At 48.4% G+C, this 23,761-nt stretch overlaps 1 protein-coding gene across 6 annotated transcripts in view; it reads right to left on the reverse strand.

Moving 5' to 3' along the window:
- The window catches only part of FLNC (filamin C), a 127,646-nt gene extending 104,742 nt beyond the window's left edge, over window positions 1-22,904 (reverse strand). For 3 of the 6 annotated variants that reach the window (XM_081209703.1, XM_081209702.1, XM_081209698.1), the window contains exon 1: window positions 21,981-22,904. In XM_081209703.1, the coding sequence (XP_081065829.1) occupies window positions 21,981-22,335 (355 nt within the window). In that variant the 5' untranslated portion in view covers window positions 22,336-22,904. The remainder of the gene's footprint in view (window positions 1-21,980) is intronic. The other 3 variants (XM_081209701.1, XM_081209700.1, XM_081209699.1) reach the window with 1 other exon arrangement.
- Between the last annotated feature and the right edge of the window lie 857 nt (window positions 22,905-23,761).

A 23,761-nucleotide genomic window follows, 5' to 3' on the forward strand; every position in this document is an offset into this window, starting at 1 on the left:
GATCAAGATGAGTAGATGACAGCAAAGGCTGCAAGGTTTTTAGCTGGGGCAATCAGAATAAGGTCCACTATTTGGCTATTGATGCAAAACCCTAAAATGTATTTTATATAATTGACTTTTTCTTTCTATTCTTTGTACAGTGGATGCTCAGGTTGCGAACGTGATCCGTGCGGGATGCACGTTCACAACCCACAACGTCCGCAACCTGCAGCGGCGCGTCTGTGCACGCGTGGGTTGCGATTCAGCGCTTCTGCGCATGCACAAAGTGCGATTTAGTGCTTCTGCGCATGTGTGCCTGCCGAAACCCAGAAGTAACCCGTTCCGGTACTTCCAGGTTTCGGCGGTCCGCAACCCAAAACAAACGCAACCTGAAGCGTCTGTAACCCGAGGTATGACTGTAATTGTCTTTTTATTTCTATTCTTTGTATATTGTATTGTTGTTTTATTGCTATGGCCGATGGCTGACGCAAATAAGGATTCATTCATTCATTCATTCATTCAAGCAGAATTGCTGTCCTGGTTTGGGTTCCCCAAAGGTCCTGTAGTCTACACTGCCCCTCTGACACACACACACCCCATTATGCATCAACCCACAAAATAAGAACATCAGAGGTACCCGTCGGATCAGTTCAAAGGAGAGCCAATCTAGTCCAGCTTCTCACAGTGGCCAACCAGTTGCCCGTTATGGGGAATCTGCAAGCAGGATTCGAACACATGACCCCTCTCTCCTCCTGCTGTTTCCAGAAACTGGGATTCAGAGGCATCGCCGCACTTCGACTGTGGAGGCAGAACGGAACCACCCTGCCGTTGTTTTATTGATTATAATTTAGAAATTATTTCTTATAATTGTTAAGAGTGGATTTCTGTTTAATTTTTATATGCTGATATTGAATATTATTCCATGCTATTCCAATAGATTGTTGAATATTACTACATTTGATATCGGTTGCTTATTTTAAAGTTATGTTTTATTATCACATTTTTGTATTGGATTAGATTGTTATGATGTGTACATTCTTTGTTTCTTCAGCTCGTAAACCGCCTTGGGTGTTGTGAAACAGAAAGACGGTATACAAATTAAAAGAGAAATGAAATGAAAATTGGCTAGGAGCCATCGACAGCCCTCTCCTCCCTTGCTAGTCCCCCCTAAATGCCATCCAAATTGGCAGCCATCTCCTGAGGGAGGGAGTTCCACAGGTTAACTGTGTGAATAAGGACTTGCTTTTCTCCATCCTGAGTTGCAAGAGCTCAAAAATCTAATGGTTCGAGGGGTTCTGGCTCCTGATCTTTGCGGGATGTGAAACACAAGAGCAGTCAAGTACAATATTGCTAGAGTGAACATGTTTACACCTGGGGAGGAATGTTTGTCCAGCCAGCAGGTCAACTTCCTGTTTCCTTCTGGGCTGGGACAGACTTCCTCTGCATGTGACTAGAGGTGGGCGTGGCCTCACCTGTGCAGGTAACGACAAAAGCACAGGGCAGGGCAGCCATCTCTCTTTGACTACATGCATCGCAGAAGCAACATCTGCTTAGCCAAAGATGCTCTCTTGGCTTGTTTTTATACTTCTATAAAAGTATAAAAAGAGTTTACTCACTCACATTCTGTTCACAATTGGCTTCCAGCCAGGAGAGGACAGAAGGACTGTCTCCTTATGAGATAGTTTCCAGGTGTATGTTACTTTTCTAAGCTAAGTCTGCCTTCTGGGATCCGATTGTGAACAGAGTGTGAGTGAGTAAACTCTTTTTATACTTTTATAGAAGACTGTGTCGTGTCTTATCTTTTATGGGGGAATAAGGGGGGAAAACCAGAACAGTTACAGTGGTGCCCCGCAAGACGAATGCCTCGCAAGACGGAAAACTCGCTAGACGAAAGAGTTTTCCATTTTGGAGGTGCTTCGCAAAACGAATCTCCTATGGGCTTGCTTCGCAAGACGACAATGTCTTGCGAGTTCCTGCTGGTTTTTTCCCCCTTCCCCCCCTTTTTCTAAGCCGCTAAGCCGCTTATCAGCTGATCCGATCAGCAGATAAGCCGCTAAAAGCAGCTAATAGCCGCTAATAGCGCTAAGCCGCTTATCAGCTGATCTGATCAGCAGATAAGCCGCTAAAAGCCTCTAAAAGTCGCTAATAGCGCTAATCCATCCATGGGCTTGCTTCGCAAGACGAAAAAAACCGCTAGACGAAGAGAATCACAGAACAGATTCTTTTCGTCTTGCGAGGCACCACTGTATTACAGAGGCTTTAGTGAGCCTGAGCAAACGCATCCGCTGTGAGTTTAAAAGGGGGAATGTTACTCTGCTAAGTTGTGACCTTGTTAACACAAGTTGGAAAGGCTATAACCAAACAATATATCCTCTCCTGTATCCCTGAACATTCCCACAATCTTAGGGACACACGACCAGGCAGTTTGAACCTTCTCCCCCAACTCTTTTGCGAAGATTATTTCTTCTCCCTTTCCCACGCTTTCTCAAGCCCCCAGCAGACCCCTGGTGTCCTGTCCCTTTCAACATCCGATACTCCTGGACCCGGATCCCAAAATAGCAGGCTCACCCTTCCTCCGGCCCTCTTTGTACGGTGACATGGGGCTGGTTCCTGTCCTGGTCGTGCGCCCAGAATCTCCCCCAAATACAGATGCCAACCAGCTGAACCCTCGCCTCCCCCAGCTTCTGATTGGTTGCCAAAATTTATATTGGTAAACCCAGGGTCTTAAAGGAGCGAGCTTCCTCCCAATTTGTCTTTGCCAGCTGCCTTGCCTGTCTGAACGCCCGAACACATCGTCCATGCGCATTCTGGTTGTGGAAGGGCTTCCGCTCAGGGTGGATAAAAATCAATGGTGTGTGTGTGTGTGTATATATATATATATATATATATATATATATATATATATATATGCAGGTTTTGGTGTCTTCGGGTGTCTTCCCGTGTAAGAGTTGGGGTGTCTAGGCGACGTTTCGACGAGGTCTCACTCGTCATCTTCAGGCTGGTGCTTTCGGCTTCTTGTTACTAGAACAGAGCAGGATCTCAGTGTTTTAGTTCCTATAAATACTGTTGAGGGGGTGTGGTGTATAGCCTCCAACGTTCTGGGCAGAGAGGGAGTTCCCAGGTTAGTGTGCCTTTTCTTCTTTTGTTCATTAATTACTTGAGGGATATCTTGAGTGATTTCTTGAGTGATATTCTGAGTACCACTTAGGAGGGTCATTAGGTGTGGATTAGTTGCTAAAGCTTTCGTGTCTTGACCTCTTGAGCTTGTGAAGAGTTTTTCTGAGAAGATGGCTGTACTGCACTTAGTTGTGCTCTGGCTTGGCTTCGTGTATAGGGGCGAGCTGTGGTTTTGTGCCCTGTGCCAGCCAGATCTGTGTAGGGATTGCAGGGGGGTGCAGCATCCGGAGGTGCCACTATGGTTTGGCTACTGGATGGTGTCTGTACTTTATCTGTGGAGAGGGTCTGGGTTTGGGTCTGGTGTGGTTGATTGGAGATGGCGTTCTGTGTGTCATGGAAGCCATCGAGATAGAGAAACACCCTCACAACATGAACAAGCGTGACGACACGTCCCGCCTGCCAGACATCTGGAAATTAGCCCTCCCCACACAAACCGACACCAGAACCAGAGACACACAGAACGCCATCTCCAATCAACCACACCAGACCCAAACCCAGACCCTCTCCACAGATAAAGTACAGACACCATCCAGTAGCCAAACCATAGTGGCACCTCCGGATGCTGCACCCCCCTGCAATCCCTACACAGATCTGGCTGGCACAGGGCACAAAACCACAGCTCGCCCCTATACACGAAGCCAAGCCAGAGCACAACTAAGTGCAGTACAGCCATCTTCTCAGAAAAACTCTTCACAAGCTCAAGAGGTCAAGACACGAAAGCTTTAGCAACTAATCCACACCTAATGACCCTCCTAAGTGGTACTCAGAATATCACTCAAGAAATCACTCAAGATATCCCTCAAGTAATTAAGGAACAAAAGAAGAAAAGGCACACTAACCTGGGAACTCCCTCTCTGCCCAGAACGTTGGAGGCTATACACCACACCCCCTCAACAGTATTTATAGGAACTAAAACACTGAGATCCTGCTCTGTTCTAGTAACAAGAAGCCGAAAGCACCAGCCTGAAGATGACGAGTGAGACCTCGTCGAAACGTCGCCTAGACACCCCAACTCTTACACGGGAAGACACCCGAAGACACCAAAACCTGCATTCCTGTACCCGTGAAAATCTACGAAAGCATATATATATATATATATATATATATATACATACACACACACACACACACACACACACACACACACAGTGTTACCTCGGGTTAAATACGCTTCAGGTTACATACGCTTCAGGTTACAGACTCCGCTCACCCAGAAATAGTGCTTCAGGTTAAGAACTTTGCTTCAGGATGAGAACAGAAATCGTGCTCCAGCGGTGCAGGAGGCCCCATTAGCTAAAGTGGTGCTTCAGGTTAAGAACAGTTTCAGGTTAATTACGGACCTCCGAAACGAATTAAGTACCCAAGGTACCACTGTGTGTGTGTGTGATTTTTTTTATTTAAATCAGATTTTAAAAAAATAAAATGCCTTTGGAGGAAAACTTTTACAGCAGAAAAGTTGTCCAAACATAAACAGCTTATTAAACCTCACAATAATTTCATAATTATCTGTCTATGTATTTCTAACGGTATAACCAAAGCTCCTACAGCCAATCAGAAGCTGCGGAAGCCCCACTGGACGTTCAGCTTCCAAAGAAGGCTCACAAACCGGAACACTCACTTCTGGGTTTGTGGCGTTCGGAAGCCAAAACCTCCGAGTACCAAGGCGTTCGGGATCCAAGGTAGGACTGCCTTAGTATATAAAGCTCCCAACAACTTGGACAGGTTAACCTACGAGGAACTGGCACTGCCACAAAATACCCCTTCCATACTTTGGAACTCCCTGCCACTTGACACCAGGTGAACTCATTTTGACTCCTGCAAAAAGCATTTTTGGTCAGACAAGCCTACCCAGATGTTTAGAAAGTCGGTGCGAGTTTTAATCAGATTTTGGTCTATGGTTATCTTAGCAAATTTTAAAGTGCTGAATTTATAAAAGTTGTTACTTTCTTATCATTCCATATTTTTCTTTAACCACTTTGAGAGTTGTTGGTTTTTTTTAACCACTCAAGCAGTGTATAAATTTTATGAAATAATAAATAAATAAAATTAATATCACAGGGAGGGCTTCTGTGTGCAATGGTTGCAGGAGGTTGGATGGTTAATGTTCTCCAATTATGACTTTGCCGGTGTTTTCACCCTGGGAACGTTTGCAGGTGAAATAAGTGCTTGTGCATCCATAAAAGGTAAAGGGACCCCTGACCATTAGGTCCAGTCATGGCCGACTCTGTGGTTGCGGCGCTCATCTCACTTTACTGGCCAAGGGAGCCGGCGTACAGCTTCCGGGTCATGTGGCCAGCAGGACTAAGCCGCTTCTGGCGAACCAGAGCAGCGCACAGAAACGCCGTTTACCTTCCTGCCTATTTATCTACTTGCACTTTGATGTGCTTTTGAACTGCTAGGTTGGCAGGAGCAGGGACCGAGCTATAGGAGCTCACACCGTCGCGGGGATTCGAACCGCCGACATTCTTATTGGCAAGCCCTAGGCTCTGTGGTTTAACCCACAGCGCCACCCACGTCCCTAGTGCATCCATACTTGCAATAAATAAAGCGATTTCTGAGTGCTTCTGTTTTGCAAGTGGGATTTGGCCACAGAACAGCAAATTTGGGTTGCAAAACTGAAACCTTCCTGGCGTTCTTGCACGACAAGTCTGCTGGGCCGCCACCCCCCCCCAAAAAAAACCCCTGGACTAAGAACATAAGAAGCATCTGTTGAATCATAGAATCATAGAGTTGGAAGAGACCACAAGGGCCATCGAGTCCAACCCCCTGCCAAGCAGGAAACACCATCAGAGCACTCCTGACATATGGTTGTCAAGCCTCTGCTTAAAGACCTCCAAAGTAGGAGACTCCACCACACTCCTTGGCAGCAAATTCCACTGTCGAACAGCTCTTACTGTCAGGAAGTTCTTCCTAATGTTTAGGTGGAATCTTCTTTCTTGTAGTTTGGATCCATTGCTCCGTGTCCGCTTCTCTGGAGCAGCAGAAAACAACCTTTCTCCCTCCTCTATGTGACATCCTTTTATATATTTGAACATGGCTATCATAACCCTTAACCTCCTCTTCTCCAGGCTAAACATGCCCAGCTCCCTTAGCCGTTCCTCATAAGGCATCGTTTCCAGGCCTTTGACCATTTTGGTTGCCCTCCTCTGGACACGTTCCAGTTTGTCAGTCTATGCAGTGGCTCATCTCACAACAGCCAGACCATAAGGTTTCTGTCACTCTTATGGACCCCAAGTTAAAGGGGGGGGTGCTTTGCCATAGGACTATCTCTGAGCCCCTTTGTAGTTATCTGTCGACACCTGTTCTCACCCGCATTCCACACGGACAAAGATGGATCGGGCTTCCACCAACAGCTGAGGGCAAGAAGGGGCTGGTGGGAGATTCCTGGAATTCCAGGAACACCAGCCCCCCCCCCCCACGGCAAAGGGGGCATCTCCTTCTCTTCCAGATCTGGGGTTCCTGGGAATGTGACCGCACCCCAAGGCCAGCTGCAAGGTTAGAAATCTCCAGCACAATCCTAAAAAATGCCCAGGCCCAAGGCAAGGGCAAGGCAAACTTTGGCCGCTGAGCAACCAGCATTCTGGGACGCGGGTGGCGCTGTGGGTTAAACCACAGAGCCTAGGACTTGCCAATCAGAAGGTTGGCGGTTCGAATCCCCACGACGGGGTGAGCTCCCGTTGCTTGGTCCCTGCTCCTGCCAACCTAGCAGTTCGAAAGCACAAAGTGCAAGTAGATAAATAGGTACCACTCCGGCGGGAAGGTAAACGGCGTTTCTGTGCGCTGCTCTGGTTCGCCAGAAGCGGCTTAGTCATGCTGGCCACATGACCCGGAAGCTGTACGCCAGCTCCCTCGGCCAGTAAAGCGAGATGAGCGTCGCAATCCCAGAGTCGGCTACGACTGGACCTAATGTTCAGGGGTCCCTTTACCTTTACCTTTTAACCAGTTTTCTGGCCATTTATTTATTGTGTTTGTGCATAAACTTTCTAGCACCTTATAAAAAGGACCCCTGACCATTAAGTCCAGTCACAAACGACTCTGGGGTTGCACCGCTCATCTTGCTTTACTGGCCGAGGGAGCCGGCGTACAGCTTCCGGGTCATGTGGCCAGCATGACTAAGCAGCTTCTAGCAAAACCAGAGCAGCGCACAGAAACGCCTTTTACCTTCCCGCCAGAGCGCTACCTACCGTATTTTTCGCTCCATAAGACGTACCTTTTTCCTCCAAAAATGGCACAAAACGTGGTTACAAAGCACGGATCCACATGGATCCTCGGGATTTTGGCACTGGGTCACCTCAAATTCACCATCAGATCACATAGCATGTCCATAGCTACAGCCTGCACCAAAAAAATCACGCATCGACTGTTTCGTGGGGCCGCAATGACGCAAAAACGTGGTTACAAAGCACAGATCCACATGGATTCTCAGGATTTTTGCATTGGGCTACCCCAAACTCACCGTCAAATCACATAGCATGAACCACAAAAATACATCCACTGGTTCGTTCAGAATATTTTTTTTCTTGTTTTCCTCCTCTAAAAACTAGGTGCGTCTTATGGTCAGGTGTGTCTTATGGAGTGAAAAATGCGGTATTTATCTACTTGCACTTTGATGTGCTTTCGAACTGCTAGGTTGGCAGGACCTGGGACCGAGCAACGGGAGCTCACCCCATCGCAGGGATTTGAACCGCCGACCTTCTAATTGGCAAGCCCTAGGCTCAGTGGTTTAGACCACAGCACCTTATAGGCTTATAGAATTTCTTTCTTTCTTCACCCTGCAGTCTGCCCTTTACCTATGAGAAGTCCTACCCCACTCGGCCGGAACTGGCGCTACTGCAAGGAATACTTGTTCTGCATTGGTAAGAACTCAGTCACTTGGCGTAGAGGCACCTTGGAACTTTGGAACTGCCCGCCTAGTGATATCAGGCAGGCGCCTTCGCTGTATTCCTTCCAGCGCCTTCGAGAAACGTTCAAGAACTACGCAACTTTTAGAAGACATCTGAAGGCAGCCCTGTTTCAGGAAGTTTTTAATGTTTGACGTTTTATTATGTTTTTATATTTTGCTGGAAGCCGCTGCTGCTGTTATTTAGCCGGGCCTGCACAAAAGCTTAGAAAGTTGGTGAGGATTTTAATCTGTTTGATAGCGTTTTAACTTTTTGCATGCTTGACAGCATCGTTGGTGACTGTGCCCTGCCTCTGCAATTGGAGGTAGCAGTGCACCTGAATACCAGTTGGGGGGAAACCACAGGAGGGGAGAGTTGGGTTCGAATCCTGATTTCCCAGAAGAGGCGCTGGGCTGGCCACTGTAAGTACAGGACGCTGGACTAGACGGGCCATGGGCCTGATCCAGCACTCTCCTCTTGACACAAGAAGCTGCCTTATACAGAGTCAGACCACCGGGTCCACCGAGCTAAGTGTTGTCCATACTGACCAGGCTCTCCGAGATTTCAGCTGGCACACTCTCCCAGCCCTACCTGGAGGTGCTAACAGGATTCGAATCTGGGACTCAACAACGTTGGGGTTGTCTAGAAAAAGCTCAGCAACTTTTGGGGTTCTCCTGGTTTTTTGAAATATGGCAACCCTAGCAGAGAAAGCAGAGACATCACCTTGCCAACAAAGGTCCGTCTAGTTAAAGCTATTGTTTTCCCAGTAGTGATGTATGGAAGTGAGAGCTGGACCATCAAGAAGGCTGATCGCCGAAGAATTGATGCTTTTGAATTATGGTGCTGGAGGAGACTCTTGAGAGTCCCATGGACTGCAAGAAGATCAAACCTATCCATTCTGAAGGAAATCAGCCCTGAGTGCTCCCAGGAAGGACAGATCCTGAAGCTGAGGCTCCAATACTTTGGCCACCTCATGAGAAGAGAAGACTCCCTGGAAAAGACCCTGATGCTAGGAAAGATGGAGGGTACCTGGCGTGCTCTGGTCCAGGGGGGTCACAAAGAGTCGGACACGACTAAACAACAACAAAACCAGGAGAAGGGGACGACAGAGGGCGAGATGGTTGGACAGTGTTCTCGAAGCTACCAGTCTGAGTTTGACCAAACTGCAGGAGGCAGTGGAAGACAGGAGTGCCTGGCGTGCTCTGGTCCAGGGGGACACGACTAAACGACTAAACAACAACAACCCTAGCTCATGTATGAGGCCAGGGAACGGGGAGGTCAGCCGTTCCTAGAATGGGCGCATCACAGTAGAGGCAAAATTTGAGGGGCTTCCCGACGGGCAGGTCAGTCCCTTGGCCTCTGGGGTGCCAGCCAGGCAATGCCAAGGTTGCCGCCCTTCCCCCAAGGCCGGGAGGAGACTCTGTTACCAAAGATAGACAATGGAGCGCAAATGCCTTTGCCGTGGAGTTTCGGGAATGCCTGGCATCTCCCAGAGGGAGCCCAGCTCCTCTCCTTCCATATATAAAAATATACACACACACATACACCCTGAGCTGGTGCAGAACTGCCTGGTTCCTGGGGAAAGGGGCAGGGTTGTAGAATTATTGAGGTGCACCCAGTGGTCATCTAGTCCAACCCCCTGTTATGCAGGAGGGGGGGTCGTTTTCTTTGCACAGGCAGCTGGTGGGACAGGGATTCTCAAGAGCTATGGGTGGGTGCTTCTCTTAAACACTGCAAACCCGGAAGTAAGTGTTCTGGTTTGCGAATGTTTTTCGGGAGCCGAACATCCTCCATTTTGAGTGTTACGCTTCCGATTTGAGTGTTACGCTGAGGTCTGTCTGTTTTTGCTATTTATTTTGCGTTTTGGTCTTTGCAGCTCTTTTTTGTTTTGTTTTTGTGACCGTGTGGAACCCAGTTTAGCTACTGATTGATTGACTGCGATACATCGTTTATAGCTTCCATTTTCTATGGGAAAGCACGCCTTGGTTTTGGAACGCTTTGGTTTTGGAATGGACTTCCGGAACGGATTAAGTTTGAGAACCAAGGTACCACTGTATTCCCGTGAAAGCCACACTTCCTTAAGTCTGTATAACCATAGAATTGTAGAATTGGAAGGTACCCCAAGGATCATCTAGTCCATCGCTCTGCAGGAATAGGCAGGTGATCGAACCTGCAACCTTGGTGTTATCGGCACCACGCTCTAACCAGCTGAGCCATTCATCCATTGCGCCCCCATTTACTCGCCTTTTGTCTAATCTAAAACACTGATGGGGAGATGCTCCAACCACTGGATCTTTTTCCGGTGGCCTCTTTCTGAAGCTTTTCCAACTCCACAATGCGGTGGTACCTTGGTTCTCAAACTTAATCCGTTCCAGAATTCCGTTCCAAAACCAGGCGTGTGCCTCCGGGCTGGGGAACCAAGGCTGAACTTGGCAGTCCCTGCGCAATGTTGCTTAAAAGCTGCCTGCACCTTTACCATTTACAGTGGTACTTTGGTTCTCAAACTTAATCCATTCCGGAAGTCCGTTCCAAAACCAAAGCGTTCCAAGACAAAGGCGCGCTTTCCCATAGAAAGTAATGCAAAATGGATTAATCCATTCCAGGCTTTTGAAAACAACCTCTAAAACAGCAATTTAACATGATTTTTACTATCTAATGAGACCAATGATCTACAAAATGAAAGCAATAAACAATGTATTGCAGTCACACAGTCAATCAATCCATCAGGAGCTGAAGTGGGTTGCACACAGTCGCAAAAACAAAACAAAACAAAGAGCCACGAAAACGCAAAATAAATAGCAAAAACAGACAGATCTCAGCGTAACACTCAAAACAGAAGTGTGCCACTCAAAACGGAAGCGTGGCACTTAAAATGGACCACGTTCGGCTTCCGAAAAACGTTCGCAAACCGGAACATTTACTTCCGGGTTTGCAGTGTTTGGGTTCCAAGTTGTTTGAGAACCAAGGCGTTTGAGAACCAAGGGACCACTGTACCCTTTCGGAGGCGAGGCATCAGGAACCGTACACATGGCTCTGAATCATAGCCGTCAACTTTTCCCTTTTTTTGCGAGGAATCCTATTCGGAATAAGGGAATTTCCCTTTTATAAAAGGGAAACGTTGACAGCTATGCTCTGAACGCAGATTTGCCTAACTGCGATCATGACAGCGGCTGTTTTGTTTCCAGTTCCTTTCCCAAGGATCACATGGAATCTGCCTTTTTCACACTGGGACGCTGTCTTTCTCGAGCTCTCTACTCTGTGTATCTACTATATATATCTCGCGGCCCAAAAATCCGGCCTCCCTCCTTCGCCTCCCCCTAACCCTGGCGCTGGCTCAGATGGGAACAGCTGTTTGGAATGGGCTACCAATGCGGTCATTGCTTCCTAGAATGTGATCTTATCAGAGGCCTGGGCAGGTGGTGGTAGGGGGAGAGAGAGAGAAAGGAGGAGAGGAGGGTGGCGAAGGGCTGGGAGGAGAGACCCACACAGAAGTACTTTTGCAGACGCAGCAGCCGTTCCCCCCAAGCGAAGCCAGGAATGACTGGGCTGGTCAGGAGCTGCCTGGCAAAGGGTCAGGACTCTGGCTTGGCTTGAAAGAGCAGCTGATTCCCCCCAGCTGACGCTTTGCTCCAAAGACAGGACCGGGCGCCAAGCCCAAATGCCACCGCTGCGGGCACCGCAGAGGTCATGCAGACCAACCCGCTCATTGGCCCCGGGTCACTGGCGCAGGATTTAACTGCAGCACTCTGGGAAATGGCTGCAGAGGGAAGGAGACCCCGACTTCCTGCCTGGCAAGGGGTTAGACTAGATTATACTCAAGGGTCCCTTCCTTTTTTGAGAATAATTTTTATTAATGTTAACATACGAATTATATACATACCACAAAACTTCACCAGTTATACAATCTTTTTATGGACTCCCATCAGCACCTCTGATGATCCCCCGTTTTAACCACTTCTTATGCATTTCTTAAATTCATATTGCCTTTAATTATCATAACTAATCATCCTCCCCTTTATCCATTTTTGCAATAGTTCCAATAATTCACCTCACAAAACTTCTCGCAAACCTACAAACATACTTTGATCATCACTATTACTTTTCAAATAGTCTGTAAATTTACACCAGTCTTCTGTGAATTTCTGGTCCCGCAGATTTCGAATCCTTCCTGTTAGTTTGTCTAATTCTGCATAGTCCATTAATTTCATCCTCCATTCCTCTTTCGTCGGTAATTCTTCTTGCTTCCATTTTTGTGCTAATAATATTCTTGCTGCCATCGTTGCATATAAAAACAGCTTACATTCTTTTCTCTTTATATCACTTCCTACCATGCCCTGTAAAAATGCTTCTGGTTTCTTTATGAATGTATATTTCAACATTTTTTTCATCTCATCATATATCATTTCCCAGAAGCTTTTCACTTGAGACTCAGGGGTCCCTTCCAGCTCAAAATTCTGTGGTTTTTTAGTTTAGGGGGAAGGCAAGTAACAGGCGACAAGATAAGGTGTTCGTAAAAATCATGCCCGGCTTGCGGAAGGTGGATGGAGAGACGTTTCTCTCCCTCTCTCATGGGCAACCGGCGAAGCTGAATGTTGGAAGCTTTGGGACAGATGGAAGAAAGGACTGAAAGCTGAACTGTGGAACTCTCTGCTACAAGAGGTGATGGCCACCAACTTGGATGGCTTTAAAAGAGGATGAGACAAATTCGTGGAGCAGGAGAGGACTATCGACGGCTCTGCTCCAACGCTTCCTGGAAACCACAGGAGGAGAGAGAGATATTCTGTTCGAATCCTGCTTGCGGCCTAGGACCCACGTACCTAAGGAACCACCTCTCCTGGTATGCCTTGCGGAGGACCTTAAGGTCCACAAATGACAACACTTTGGAGGTCCCAAGGAGGTTAGATTGGTCTCAACTAGGGCCAGGGCCTTTTTGGTACTGGCCCCGACGTGGTGGAACGCTCTGTCACAAGAGACCAGGGCCATGCGGGACTTGACATCTTTCCGCAGGCCCTGCAAGACAGAGCTGTTCCGCCTGGCCTTTGGTTTGGACTCAGTCTGACCCTTATGTTTCCCTCCCCTTATGGTCTTGATCTATGGGCTGCTTTTAAAATGAGGCTGCATTTTAAATTGCATTTTAACCTGTATTTTAAATTGGGGTGTCCCCCCCCTTTATGTTTTTATTGTAATTTTACTGGTGTAAGCCACCCTGAGCCAGGCTCTGGCCGGGGACAGTGAGGTATAAATAAATTATTATTATTATTATTATTATTATTATTATTATTATTATTATTATTATTATTAAACAATAAAATAACAAACAGCAGGACCAACTGTGCCCAGCTTGTGCCATCGCCCTCTGCTCAGTAGCCGTGCCAAGGGGAGGGAGGGTTATAAATAAAATTTATTATTATATTATTATTACAGTGGTACCTCGGGTTAAGTACTTAATTCGTTCCGGAGGTCCGTTCTTAACCTGAAACTGTTCTTAACCTGAAGCACCACTTTAGCTAATGGGGCCTCCTGCTGCCGCCGTGCGGTTTCTGTTCTCATCCTGAAGCAAAGTTCTTAACCCAAGGTACTATTTCTGGGTTAGCGGAGTCTGTAACCTGAAGTGTCTGTAACCCGAGGTACCGCTGTAAAGGAGTCTGTGACTTGTCGGCCATTCTTTCTGGTCTCTTATGTACCTTATGCATTCTGAAGGAAATCAGCCCTGAGTGCTCACTGGAAGGACAGATCCTGAAGCTGAGGCTCCAAGACTTTGGCCACCTCAGGAGAAGATAAGACTCCCTGGAAAAGACCCTGATGTTGGCAAAGATGGAGGGCACAAGGAGAAGGGGATGACGGAGGACAAGATGGTTGGGCAGTGTTCTCGAAGAGACCAGCATGAATTTGACCAAACTGCAGGAGGCAGTGGAAGACAGGAGTGCCTGGCGTGCTCTGGTCCAGGGGGTTACGAAGAGTCGGACACGACTAAACGACTAAACAACAACATGCACCTGACATGGCATCCCTGAGAAGCCAGCGCTGCTGTGCTCCAAACGGGCCGCCTCTGGCCGGATCCAGGCTGCTGGCTCAGTTTGTTGTTGACACTTGCGCCAGCTGTGCGCAGGGGCCCTAATCTGCTTAAAGAGAGAAATTCCCACACTGGGCTGGCGCGGGGGCACCGGACCAAGACTGGCACCGCACAGCTGCCTCCCCGTGAACTTGAGCAGAAACCTTATTATTGTTGTTAGAGTTTTTTAAAAATAAAAAAGAACTTGAGCAGAAACCAAGCCGCGGTGGGACTGCAGAGGGGCACTCGAGACCCCCAAGCCCCTCCCTCCGCTTGCCCCCCACCGCCAGCCAAGGAAAACATAGGGGAACAATTCTTGTTGACAGGAGTCCAGCCTTATGAGGTCTCCCTGTCCACCAAGCCGCTTGGCTTCTCTCCATCCTGTTCTGCACAGTCGAGCACATTTCCTTTCAAAGGGAGAGAGGGATATTTTGGCAGAGCTCCTCTCCCTCCCTCTCTCTCCCCCCCCCAAAAAAAAAATGCCAATACAGGCGAAGCAGACTTAGCAGAGCAAAGCAATGAAGACGTGAAGAGTGTCTGGAGGCGGTTGGAGGATGGGAGGCAGCTAACAGATTGAGGTTGAATCCTGACAAGACAGAAGTACTGTTTTGGGGGGACAGGGGGATGGGCGGGTGTGGAGGACTCCCTGGTCCTGAATGGGGTAACTGTGCCCCTGAAGGACCAGGTGCGCAGCCCGGGAGTCATTTTGGACTCACAGCTGTCCATGGAGGCACAGGTCAGTTCTGTGTCCAGGGAAGCTGTTTATCAGCTCCATCTGGTATGCAGGATGAGACCCTACCTGCCCATAGACTATCTTGCCAGAGTGGTGCATGCTCTGGTTATCTCCTGCTTGGACTACTGCAATGCGCTCTACGTGGCGCTACCTTTGAAGGTGACCCGGAAACTGCAACTAATCCAGAATGCGGCAGCTAGACTGGTGACTGGGGGCAGCCGCCGAGACCACATAACACCGGTCTTGAAAGACCTGCATTGGCTCCCAGTATGTTTCCAAGCACAATTCAAAGTGTTGGTGCTGACCTTGAAAGCCGTAAACAGCCTCAGCCCAGTAGACCTGAAGGAGCGTCTACACCTCCATCGTTCAGCCTGGACGCTGAGGTCGAGCACCGAGGGCCTTCTGGCGGTTCCCTCACTGTGAGAAGCCAAGTTACAGGGAACCAGGCAGAGGAATGCCCTCCCACCAGATGTCAAAGAGAAAAATAACTACCCAACTTTTAGAAGACATCTGAAGGCAGTCCTGTTTAGGGAAGCTTTTAATGTTTAATAGGTTACTGTATTTTAGTGTTCTGTTGGAAGCCGCCCAGAGTGGCTGGGGAAACCCAGCCAGATGGGCGGGGTAGAAATACCATATTCAAAATAATAATAATAATAATAATAATAATAATAATAATAATAATAATAATAATAATTCATATCCCTCCCTCCCCAGCCAAAGCCGGGCTCAGAACATATATAACAATATATATACCATATATAACAATATACCAATAACAATAACAAATACCAATAACACTTAGTTGGTCTCTAAGGTGCTACTGGAAGGATTTTTTTTTTTTCTTGTAAGGTTGTACACTCTTGTAAAATCAGGAAACCTCATCCTTGACAAACATCCCGGCTAGTAGACACTGAAATCTTGTCCCCTGTTGGCCAAGGGGAATTTGGCAGCCGAAACTGCCACCCTGGAAACAGCAGCTTTCTATGAGGCTGCGTGTGGGTTTGCTTGTTTTAAGTTACTAGCCCTCAGGGCTGCAGGAGAGTGGCATTCAAATCTGTGAACAGTGCCTTGCAAAAGTCGGAAGCCAGGAAGAAAGTAGGGTAGTTAATTTTTTTTTACAGGGTACCAATAGTTTGCAGAGACGCTTATACGCAGAACCCCAACCCCGTGACCGGCTGAAGCCAAGCCAAATAAATTGTTGAGGGAGTCCAAATATGCGCAGAAACATCATTATTCCTTGTGTTATTTATTCAGGCTGCTGGATTTGGCTGATCTTGGCACAGAGTCGTGTAAATAGCCTATTCATCTCTCGCCTCTCCCGTTCCTTCCTTCTAGCCTGACCCCAGTCTCCCCCTTCGCTTATCACAAGGTGGGAGCGAAGGCCGCTGACAAGGATGGCTTGAAAAGAGGGAATAGATGAATTCTGGACGATATGCCACTCAGTGGCTACAAGGCACTAGGGCTATGCCCTCCCCTCCACTTTTGGAAGCTGCAATGTCTCTCAACAAGCAGTCTTTGAAACTCAGGTATATAAGTTGGAGCCAAACGGCTCTGTAAGCCAAGGCTGCAGTTGCCAAAACATAATGTCTAGTTGCCATTTGGGGGCAAGGCTCTTATTTTTCAAATGATGGACTGACTGTGATTAATTGTCACTTAAACATCTGGCCCGTATAGTTAAAGCCATGGTTTCCCCAGTAGTGATGTATGGAAGTGAGAACTGGACCATAAAGAAGGCTGATCGCCAAAGAATGGATACTTTTGAATTCTGGTGCTGGAGGAGACTCTTGAGAGTCCCATGGACTGCAAGAAGATCAAACCTCTCCATTCTGAAGGAAATCAGCCCTGAGTGCTCACTGGAAGGACAGATCCTGAAGCTGAGGCTCCAAGACTTTGGCCACCTCACGAGAAGAGAAGACTCCCTGGAAAAGACCCTGATGCTGGGAAGGATGGAGGGCACAAGGAGAAGGGGACGATGGAGGACGAGATGGTGGGACAGTGTTCTCGAAGAGACCAGCATGAGTTTGACCAAACTGCGGGAGGCAGTGGAAGACAGGAGTGCCTGGCGTGCTCTGGTCCAGGGGGTCACAAAGAGGCGGACACGACTAAACGTCTAAACAACAACACAAACATCTGGCTAGATCAGATGACAACCTTGAGCTCAGTTAAGAGCTTTGAGAGCCCAGAGAAGAAAAGTCACTTGATCCAGTGACAATCCACATATATATTGGCTAATAATAATAATAATAATAATAATAATAATAATAATAATAATTTATTATTTATACCCCACCCATCTGGCTGATTTTCCCCAGCCACTCTGGGCAGCTCCCAATCAAGTGTTAAAAACAATACAGCATTAAGTATTAAGAACTTCCCTGAACAGGGCTGCCTTCAGATGTCTTTTGAAGATAGGATAGTTGCTTATTTCCTTCACATCTGCTGGGAGGGTGTTCCACAGGGCAGGCGCCACCACCGAGAAGGCCCTCTGTCTGGTTCCCTGTAACCTCACTTCTCGCAGGGAGGGAACCGCCAGAAGGCCCTCGGAGCTGGACCTCAGTGTCCGGGCTGAACAATGGGGGTGGAGACATCTGACATCTTTTTCTTAATGGGGACACGGACCATTCATAACATGGGAATATTCTTCCCAACCGTGAGCAGGGCAGTGGGGTGGGGTCAGCGAAGACAAGAGGCAAGCATTCTTACAGGGAACCAGGCAGAGGGCCTTCTCGGTGGTGGCGCCCGCCCTGTGGAACACCCTCCCACCGGATGTCAAAGAGAACAACTACAAGACTTTTAGAAGACATCTGAAGGCAGCCCTCTTTAGGGAAGCTTTTAATGTTTGATGCATCACCGTATTTTAATATTGTGTTGGAAGCCGCCCAGAGTGGCTGGAGAAGCCCAGCCAGATGGGCGGTGTATAAATAATAAATTATTATTTTTATTACTCTAAGGTGGTTCACTGCTCCTGCTCAGGCTGCGCAGAGAGCGAGTTTTTGTTTCCTGAAATTCATTCCGGTTGTGCAGGTAAAATAGAATGGATAGAATTCTGCAGAGTGTGGGATGAGGGTGTGAAAACAGTCCCAGTCCAATAACCCCCCCCCCCAGGCATGCACCTCCAGGTGGTGAAGAATTCAGGCACCATCCTGGCACCCGGGCATCTTCACTCAGCCAAAAGTGGCGGAAAGCCAGGTGCAAAATGCGCCTGGAGAATTTCAAACACTGGGAGCAAAAGTGGGAGAAGGCTGTTGCTCTCATTTCCTACTTGCTAGTTTCCCATTGGGGCATGTGGTTGGCTGCTGTGAGAATAGGAGGCAGGAACCGATGAGCTTCTGGCCTGATCCAGAACAGGGCTAGACTTTGGTAATATGGCACCCTGAGCGAGGACAAAATTTGGCACCTCCACCTTAAATATTTATTATTTTCACAATAATTCCCTTGGGTACAGTTGTTTTTATAATACAGTGGTACCTCGGGTTACATAAGCTTCAGGTTACATACGCTTCAGGTTACACACTCCGCTAACCTAGAAATAGTGCTTCAGGTTAAGAACTTTGCTTCAGGGTGAGGACAGAAATCATGCTCCGGCGGCGCAGCAGCAGCAGGAGGCCCCATTAGCTAAAGTGGTGCTTCAGGTTAAGAACAGTTTCAGGTTAAAAACGGACCTCCGGAACGAATTAAGTACTTAACCCGAGGTACCACTGTAAATAATAATAATACTTTATTATTTATACCCCGCTCACCCGCCTGCCCTTCCCCAGCCACTCTGGGCGACTTCCAACAAAATATTAAAATGCAATAATGCATCAAACATTAAAAGCTTCCCTAAACAGGGCTGCCTTCAGATGTCTTTGATTGATCTTCTATGTTTTTTATTGATCTCAGAAGGTACCCATATAAATATAGCTGCTATTATTATTATTATTATTATTATTATCATCATCATCATCATCATTTTGTGCCCCCTCAACTCAGCACCCTGTGGGGGGGGGGGGACTTCCTGCAACATCCTAAATCCATTGCTATCCAGTAGCAAATTTAGACTGCAAGCTGCTTGGGTCAGAGGAATGCATTCGGTTTATTCAACTCTAATAAAGAACAGCAGTGACAATAATAATCATAATTATGGGGGGGGGGGTGATGAGGACTTAGCTCGGTCTATAAGCCCGTGTTCTGCGAGGCAAACGATTCATTGCATTCATATCCCACTTTATTCTCCCAGGAGCTCAAAGTAGCTTACATGGTTCCACCTCTCCCCTCGTTTCTAATCCCCAAAACAGCCCTGCAAGGTAGGCCAAGCTGAGAGGCAGTGACACCCCAGGGGGCTTGATGAAGCCAAGTGGAGATTTGAACCCTGGTCTCACCCAGGTTTTAGTCTGACACTCTAAGCTAGAGTGGTGACTGGGAGCGGCCGCCGAGACCTTATAACACCGGTCTTGAAAGACCTACATTGGCTCCCAGTACGTTTCTGAGCACAATTCAAAGTATTGGTGCTGACCTTGACAGCCCACCCATCTGGCTGGGTTTCCCCAGCCACTCTGGGCAGCTTCCAACAAAACACTAATATACAATAACCTATTAAACATTAAAAGCTTCCCTAAACAGGGCTGCCTTCAGATGTCTTCTTAAAGTTTGGTAGTTATTTTTCTCTTTGACACCTGGTGGGAGGGCGTTCCACAGGGTGGGTGCCACCACCGAGAAGGCCCTCTGCCTGGTTCCCTGTACCTTGGCTTCTCGCACGGAGGGAGCCGCCAGAAGGCCCTCAGAGCTGGACCTAACTGTCCAGGCAGAACAATGGGGGTGGAGACGCTCCTTCAGGTCTACTGTTAGTACAAATGTACAGCTGCCAGACAATTTTCTTGCCTTCAGGGGTGTCACATAGCAACTGGGGACTCTTGAGGAATTTGTTCTTGGTGTGTTTTGATACAAAGGAGCCCAGATTGCCTGGCAAGCTTGTGGCTAAGGCTTGAAGGAAGCCTTTCCAGATTATACTCTGAGCCCGGGTGGAGAGACCCCGTTGCTACAGAATCACAGAATTGTAGTGTCGGGAAGGGTCCTTCAAAGGCCATCCAGCCCAACCCGCTGCAATCACAGCTAATCTGCAGGAATCCTCCGGGTGCCGCTGGACTTTGGTTCCCAGGGCCTGGGGTGGTGGTGATGGGAGTTGTAGTCCGGCAGCCTTGAAAGGTTATTTGCCCCCAGCTGTAAGAAACTATTCTGCACCCCGTCTCAGGAACTTGCCATAGCAGAATAACAGCAACCTACCCCAAAGGGTTGTTGTGAACAGTACAGTCTGCCTCGTGTCAATAGGCCAGGAGTTCCAAAGTTAGGTTCTGTGGCTGCTGCCAAATTAATAATAATAATAATAATAATAATAATAATAATAATAATAATAAAATTTTATTTATTCCCCGGACGCAGGTGGCGCTGTGGGTAAAAGCCTCAGCGCCTAGGGCTTGCCGATCGAAAGGTCAGCAGTTCGAATCCCTGCGGCGGGGTGCGCTCCCGCCGTTCGGTCCCAGCGCCTGCCAACCTAGCAGTTCGAAAGCACCCCTGGGTGCAAGTAGATAAATAGGGACCGCTTACAAGCGGGAAGGTAAACGGCGTTTCCATGTGCGGCTCTGGTTCGCCAGAGCAGCGATGTCACGCTGGCCACGTGACCCGGAAGTGTCTTCGGACAGCGCTGGCCCCCGGCCTCTTGAGTGAGATGGGCGCACAACCCTAGAGTCTGGCAAGACTGGCCTGTACGGGCAGGGGTACCTTTACCTTTACCTTTATTTATTCCCCACCCTTCCCGGTTCAAAAACCGGGCTCAGGGCAGCTAACAACAAATTTAAAACACTTAATTGATGCAACGAAAAACAGCATAAAATACAGTATAAAGCATGAATATAAATTCAGAATTCAAAAATCAATTTGGGGTGGAATCCATCCAATAAACATTAGATGATCACCAGAGCTAGCTGGGTAAGTTAGTCCTATTTGGGTCAGCGAGGAGACCAGGGGAGAATTAGCTGTGGGATCCCAGAGCTGGTAATCTTCATAAGAAGGGGGATTTCTTTCCACTGTGGTCTGAATATTATGTGGCACCCTTGATGCTGCTAGTTCCACAGATCACGCTGTTCTAGTGAGAGTCACCTGGTCCCAAGCTTTGTGTACTAATAGTAATATCTTGATCCTGGCTTTGCAAATGGGCAAGCAGTGTTTATTATCTGCAGACCCCTGTCAGCGACTGTGCTACTGCATTCTCTTGAGCAAACAACCACAAAATCTCTCAACGCCGCAGTGTATTTTCAATAGATTCATATTGACATCAGAAGACACACAAGCAGGAAAGACCCTCACTCTCCTCTCCCGCAGAATCCAGAATCCATTGCTGCCTCTGACCACGGCCAAGAGGAACTCTGTCTAACTTCCATCGCATCTGAAGCTGCTCCGATAAAATGTTTATTTTGAAGCTCCGCCTCTCTGGGACCGACTAAGCAGCAACAGCAGCTGCGTATGCAACCCTGTAATCCCTCTCTCGGCCGGGACTAAGTAGCGCTCTGTGTAACCTGGGAAGCTGGCGGCCCATCAGAGGATAGCCAGCTGCCAGCTGTCCTTTTCTGCAAGAAACCTAACATGCAAACTGGGCAGTAAGAAACCAGCGCTAATACCTGTCTCTTTATAAATAAAATATTGGTGCCGTAAAAATATATATCAAAGCGTCGCAGCAACAACAGAAAACCACACCATAAATACCACTAAGATTTTTTTTAAACAACAACAGCAGCAGCAACAACAACCAGATGTCCATTCTGAATTCCCTGCACAGGCCTAGAGGCGGAGAAAAGTTTCCAGCAGGCGTGTGAAAGTTGGCACAGAGGGCGCCTGCTGCCCTTGCTCTTAGCTGTCGCAGACCAAGAGACCTGTGTAACGCCGGAAGACGCAGCCACAAACCCCCTTCCTCTGCCAAACCGTTTTCCAAGTACCCCTCTCCAAGACAGGCACACACACAGACCCTGCGCGCGCGCGCCTCCTCCCGGGTCTACACCCCCTTGATCGCTAGTGAGGAGTGGGGCGCGTAGAAATGTGGGGCTGGAAAACCACCCACCCCCGGGGGGATCCCCCACCCTCGCCCCCTCCTCCTGCCAGGGCGCGTCCCCCTCCTCCAGCAACTCACCGATGGAGACCAGCTTGATGTGTTCCCGGTCGAGGAACTCCAGCGCCACCGAGACGTTCTCCAGTTTCATCTGCCTGAAGTTGGGGCGCGCGTGGTACTTTCGGTACATCTTCTTCTGGCTCAGGACCTCGAGGAGACCGATGAGCTTCAAGCCGTCGCTCAGGTCCTTCTGCAAGTCGCCGATGCGCTTGTTCATGCATTTGAGGTGCTCGTTGCACCAGCGCGTAAAAGTGTTCTGCTGAATCTTCTTCCAGGGCGCGTCCTCGGCCAGGTCTTTCTCGGTGGCCGGCATCTCCTCCTGCTCCTCTTGATAATAAGTTTGGGGGGCCTGGTCGTAGTAACTGTTGCTATTCATCCTGAATTATTGTTATTTTGTTTCGGAGCGGAGAAGGAAGGAAGTGGGTCTGTCCGTTCAAAGAGAGAGGCTCCGAAAAAGGCGAGCGAAGGAGCGCGAGCGAAAGGGACGAGGAGAGACTAAAATCCAAGCGCCGCAAAAAGTTGCTCGCGGCGAGTTGGGATCGACTAGCGGGGGGGGGGTGAAATTGAGCAGACAGAAGAGGAGGGAGAAAGGGCTCGAAACCCACCTTGTTTGTTTTAAATTGGGGGGGCGGGGGGTTTCTTCCTGGGGTCTCCAACTTCCCTTCCCAAAATCCAGAGGCGCGGCGCTTCGCCCCGAAGAGGGTGAAAACAGTATCCAGAAAACGGATCAGCGAGGGTGGAGAAAATTAATCCACAAAAGCGGGCTGCTGCTTCTATTTTCTTTTGTTTCCCTTTTCTGATTCCTTCTTCCTTTCAGCTGGGATTTCGGAGGCAAGCGAAGAGAAGAGAGGAAAGACAAGGCAGGGAGGACAGCGGAGAGAGAGAGAGAGAGAAAAGAGGGCGTGTGTTGCGAGTTTTCCTGGCTCATTCAAAAGTGGAAGGTCCGGGGCAAAGGAGGGGTTTTTAAAAAGCTTTCCCCCACCCCACCCCTCGCCCCCCAACCAACCAACCAGCCACCCCCTTGTTCCACGTCAGGAGGAAGGACTCCCAGGAATGCCTGCGCTGTGACCATATACAACGATGAGATGAGTAACTGGCTCCCAATCGCCCCCTGAGATAATTCAGGAGCTGTGGATTGGGCGCTATGGATAGCAGAGGGGCAGGGATTGGCTCTGCCAGGAGCAGATCTCCCCCCCACCCCCACCCCGTTACAAACTCCACTCTTCTCTACACCCCCTCCAACCCAACCCACTTCTTCAGGCTGGAAAGTTAGGGATGTATCAGTTGCTATTTTTAAGATCCCCCCCCCTCCACAAATGGGGGGGGGTGAATATTGTTAGGATTTGTCTTCTCTTGAATATGGGAAGGGGAGGGGGGCAGCAGCCGGCCTCTGGCCTCAGTTCTTTGGATCCAATTGCTGCTAGAAAGGGGGGGGGAGTTTAAATGGAGGAGTTGGGGGGGCCCAAAAGGTTTGTTGGGGGTGGGAGCAGAAATGTAAGTTCTCAGAAGATGGGGAATCGGATGTGCCTTTGAAAGCCCACCTGATTAAATTCAGGGGAACCAATAATAATAATAATAAATTTTATTTATACCCCGCCCTCCCCAGCCAAAACCGGGCTCAGGGCGGCTAACACCAGGTATAAAAACAATTGATTAAAACACAACTTAAGAACAAGGCTAAAATACAACATTAAAATGCAGCCTCGTTTCAGTAGAAACTCGAATCAAACAATTTTTGGGGATGAAAACGTCAAGTCTTCACCAAGGCTAACTATCCAGACTGGTCCTACGTGGGCCAGAAA

Source organism: Podarcis bocagei (assembly GCF_964188305.1).
Source record: "Podarcis bocagei genome assembly, chromosome: 10".
NCBI lineage: Eukaryota > Metazoa > Chordata > Lepidosauria > Squamata > Lacertidae > Podarcis > Podarcis bocagei.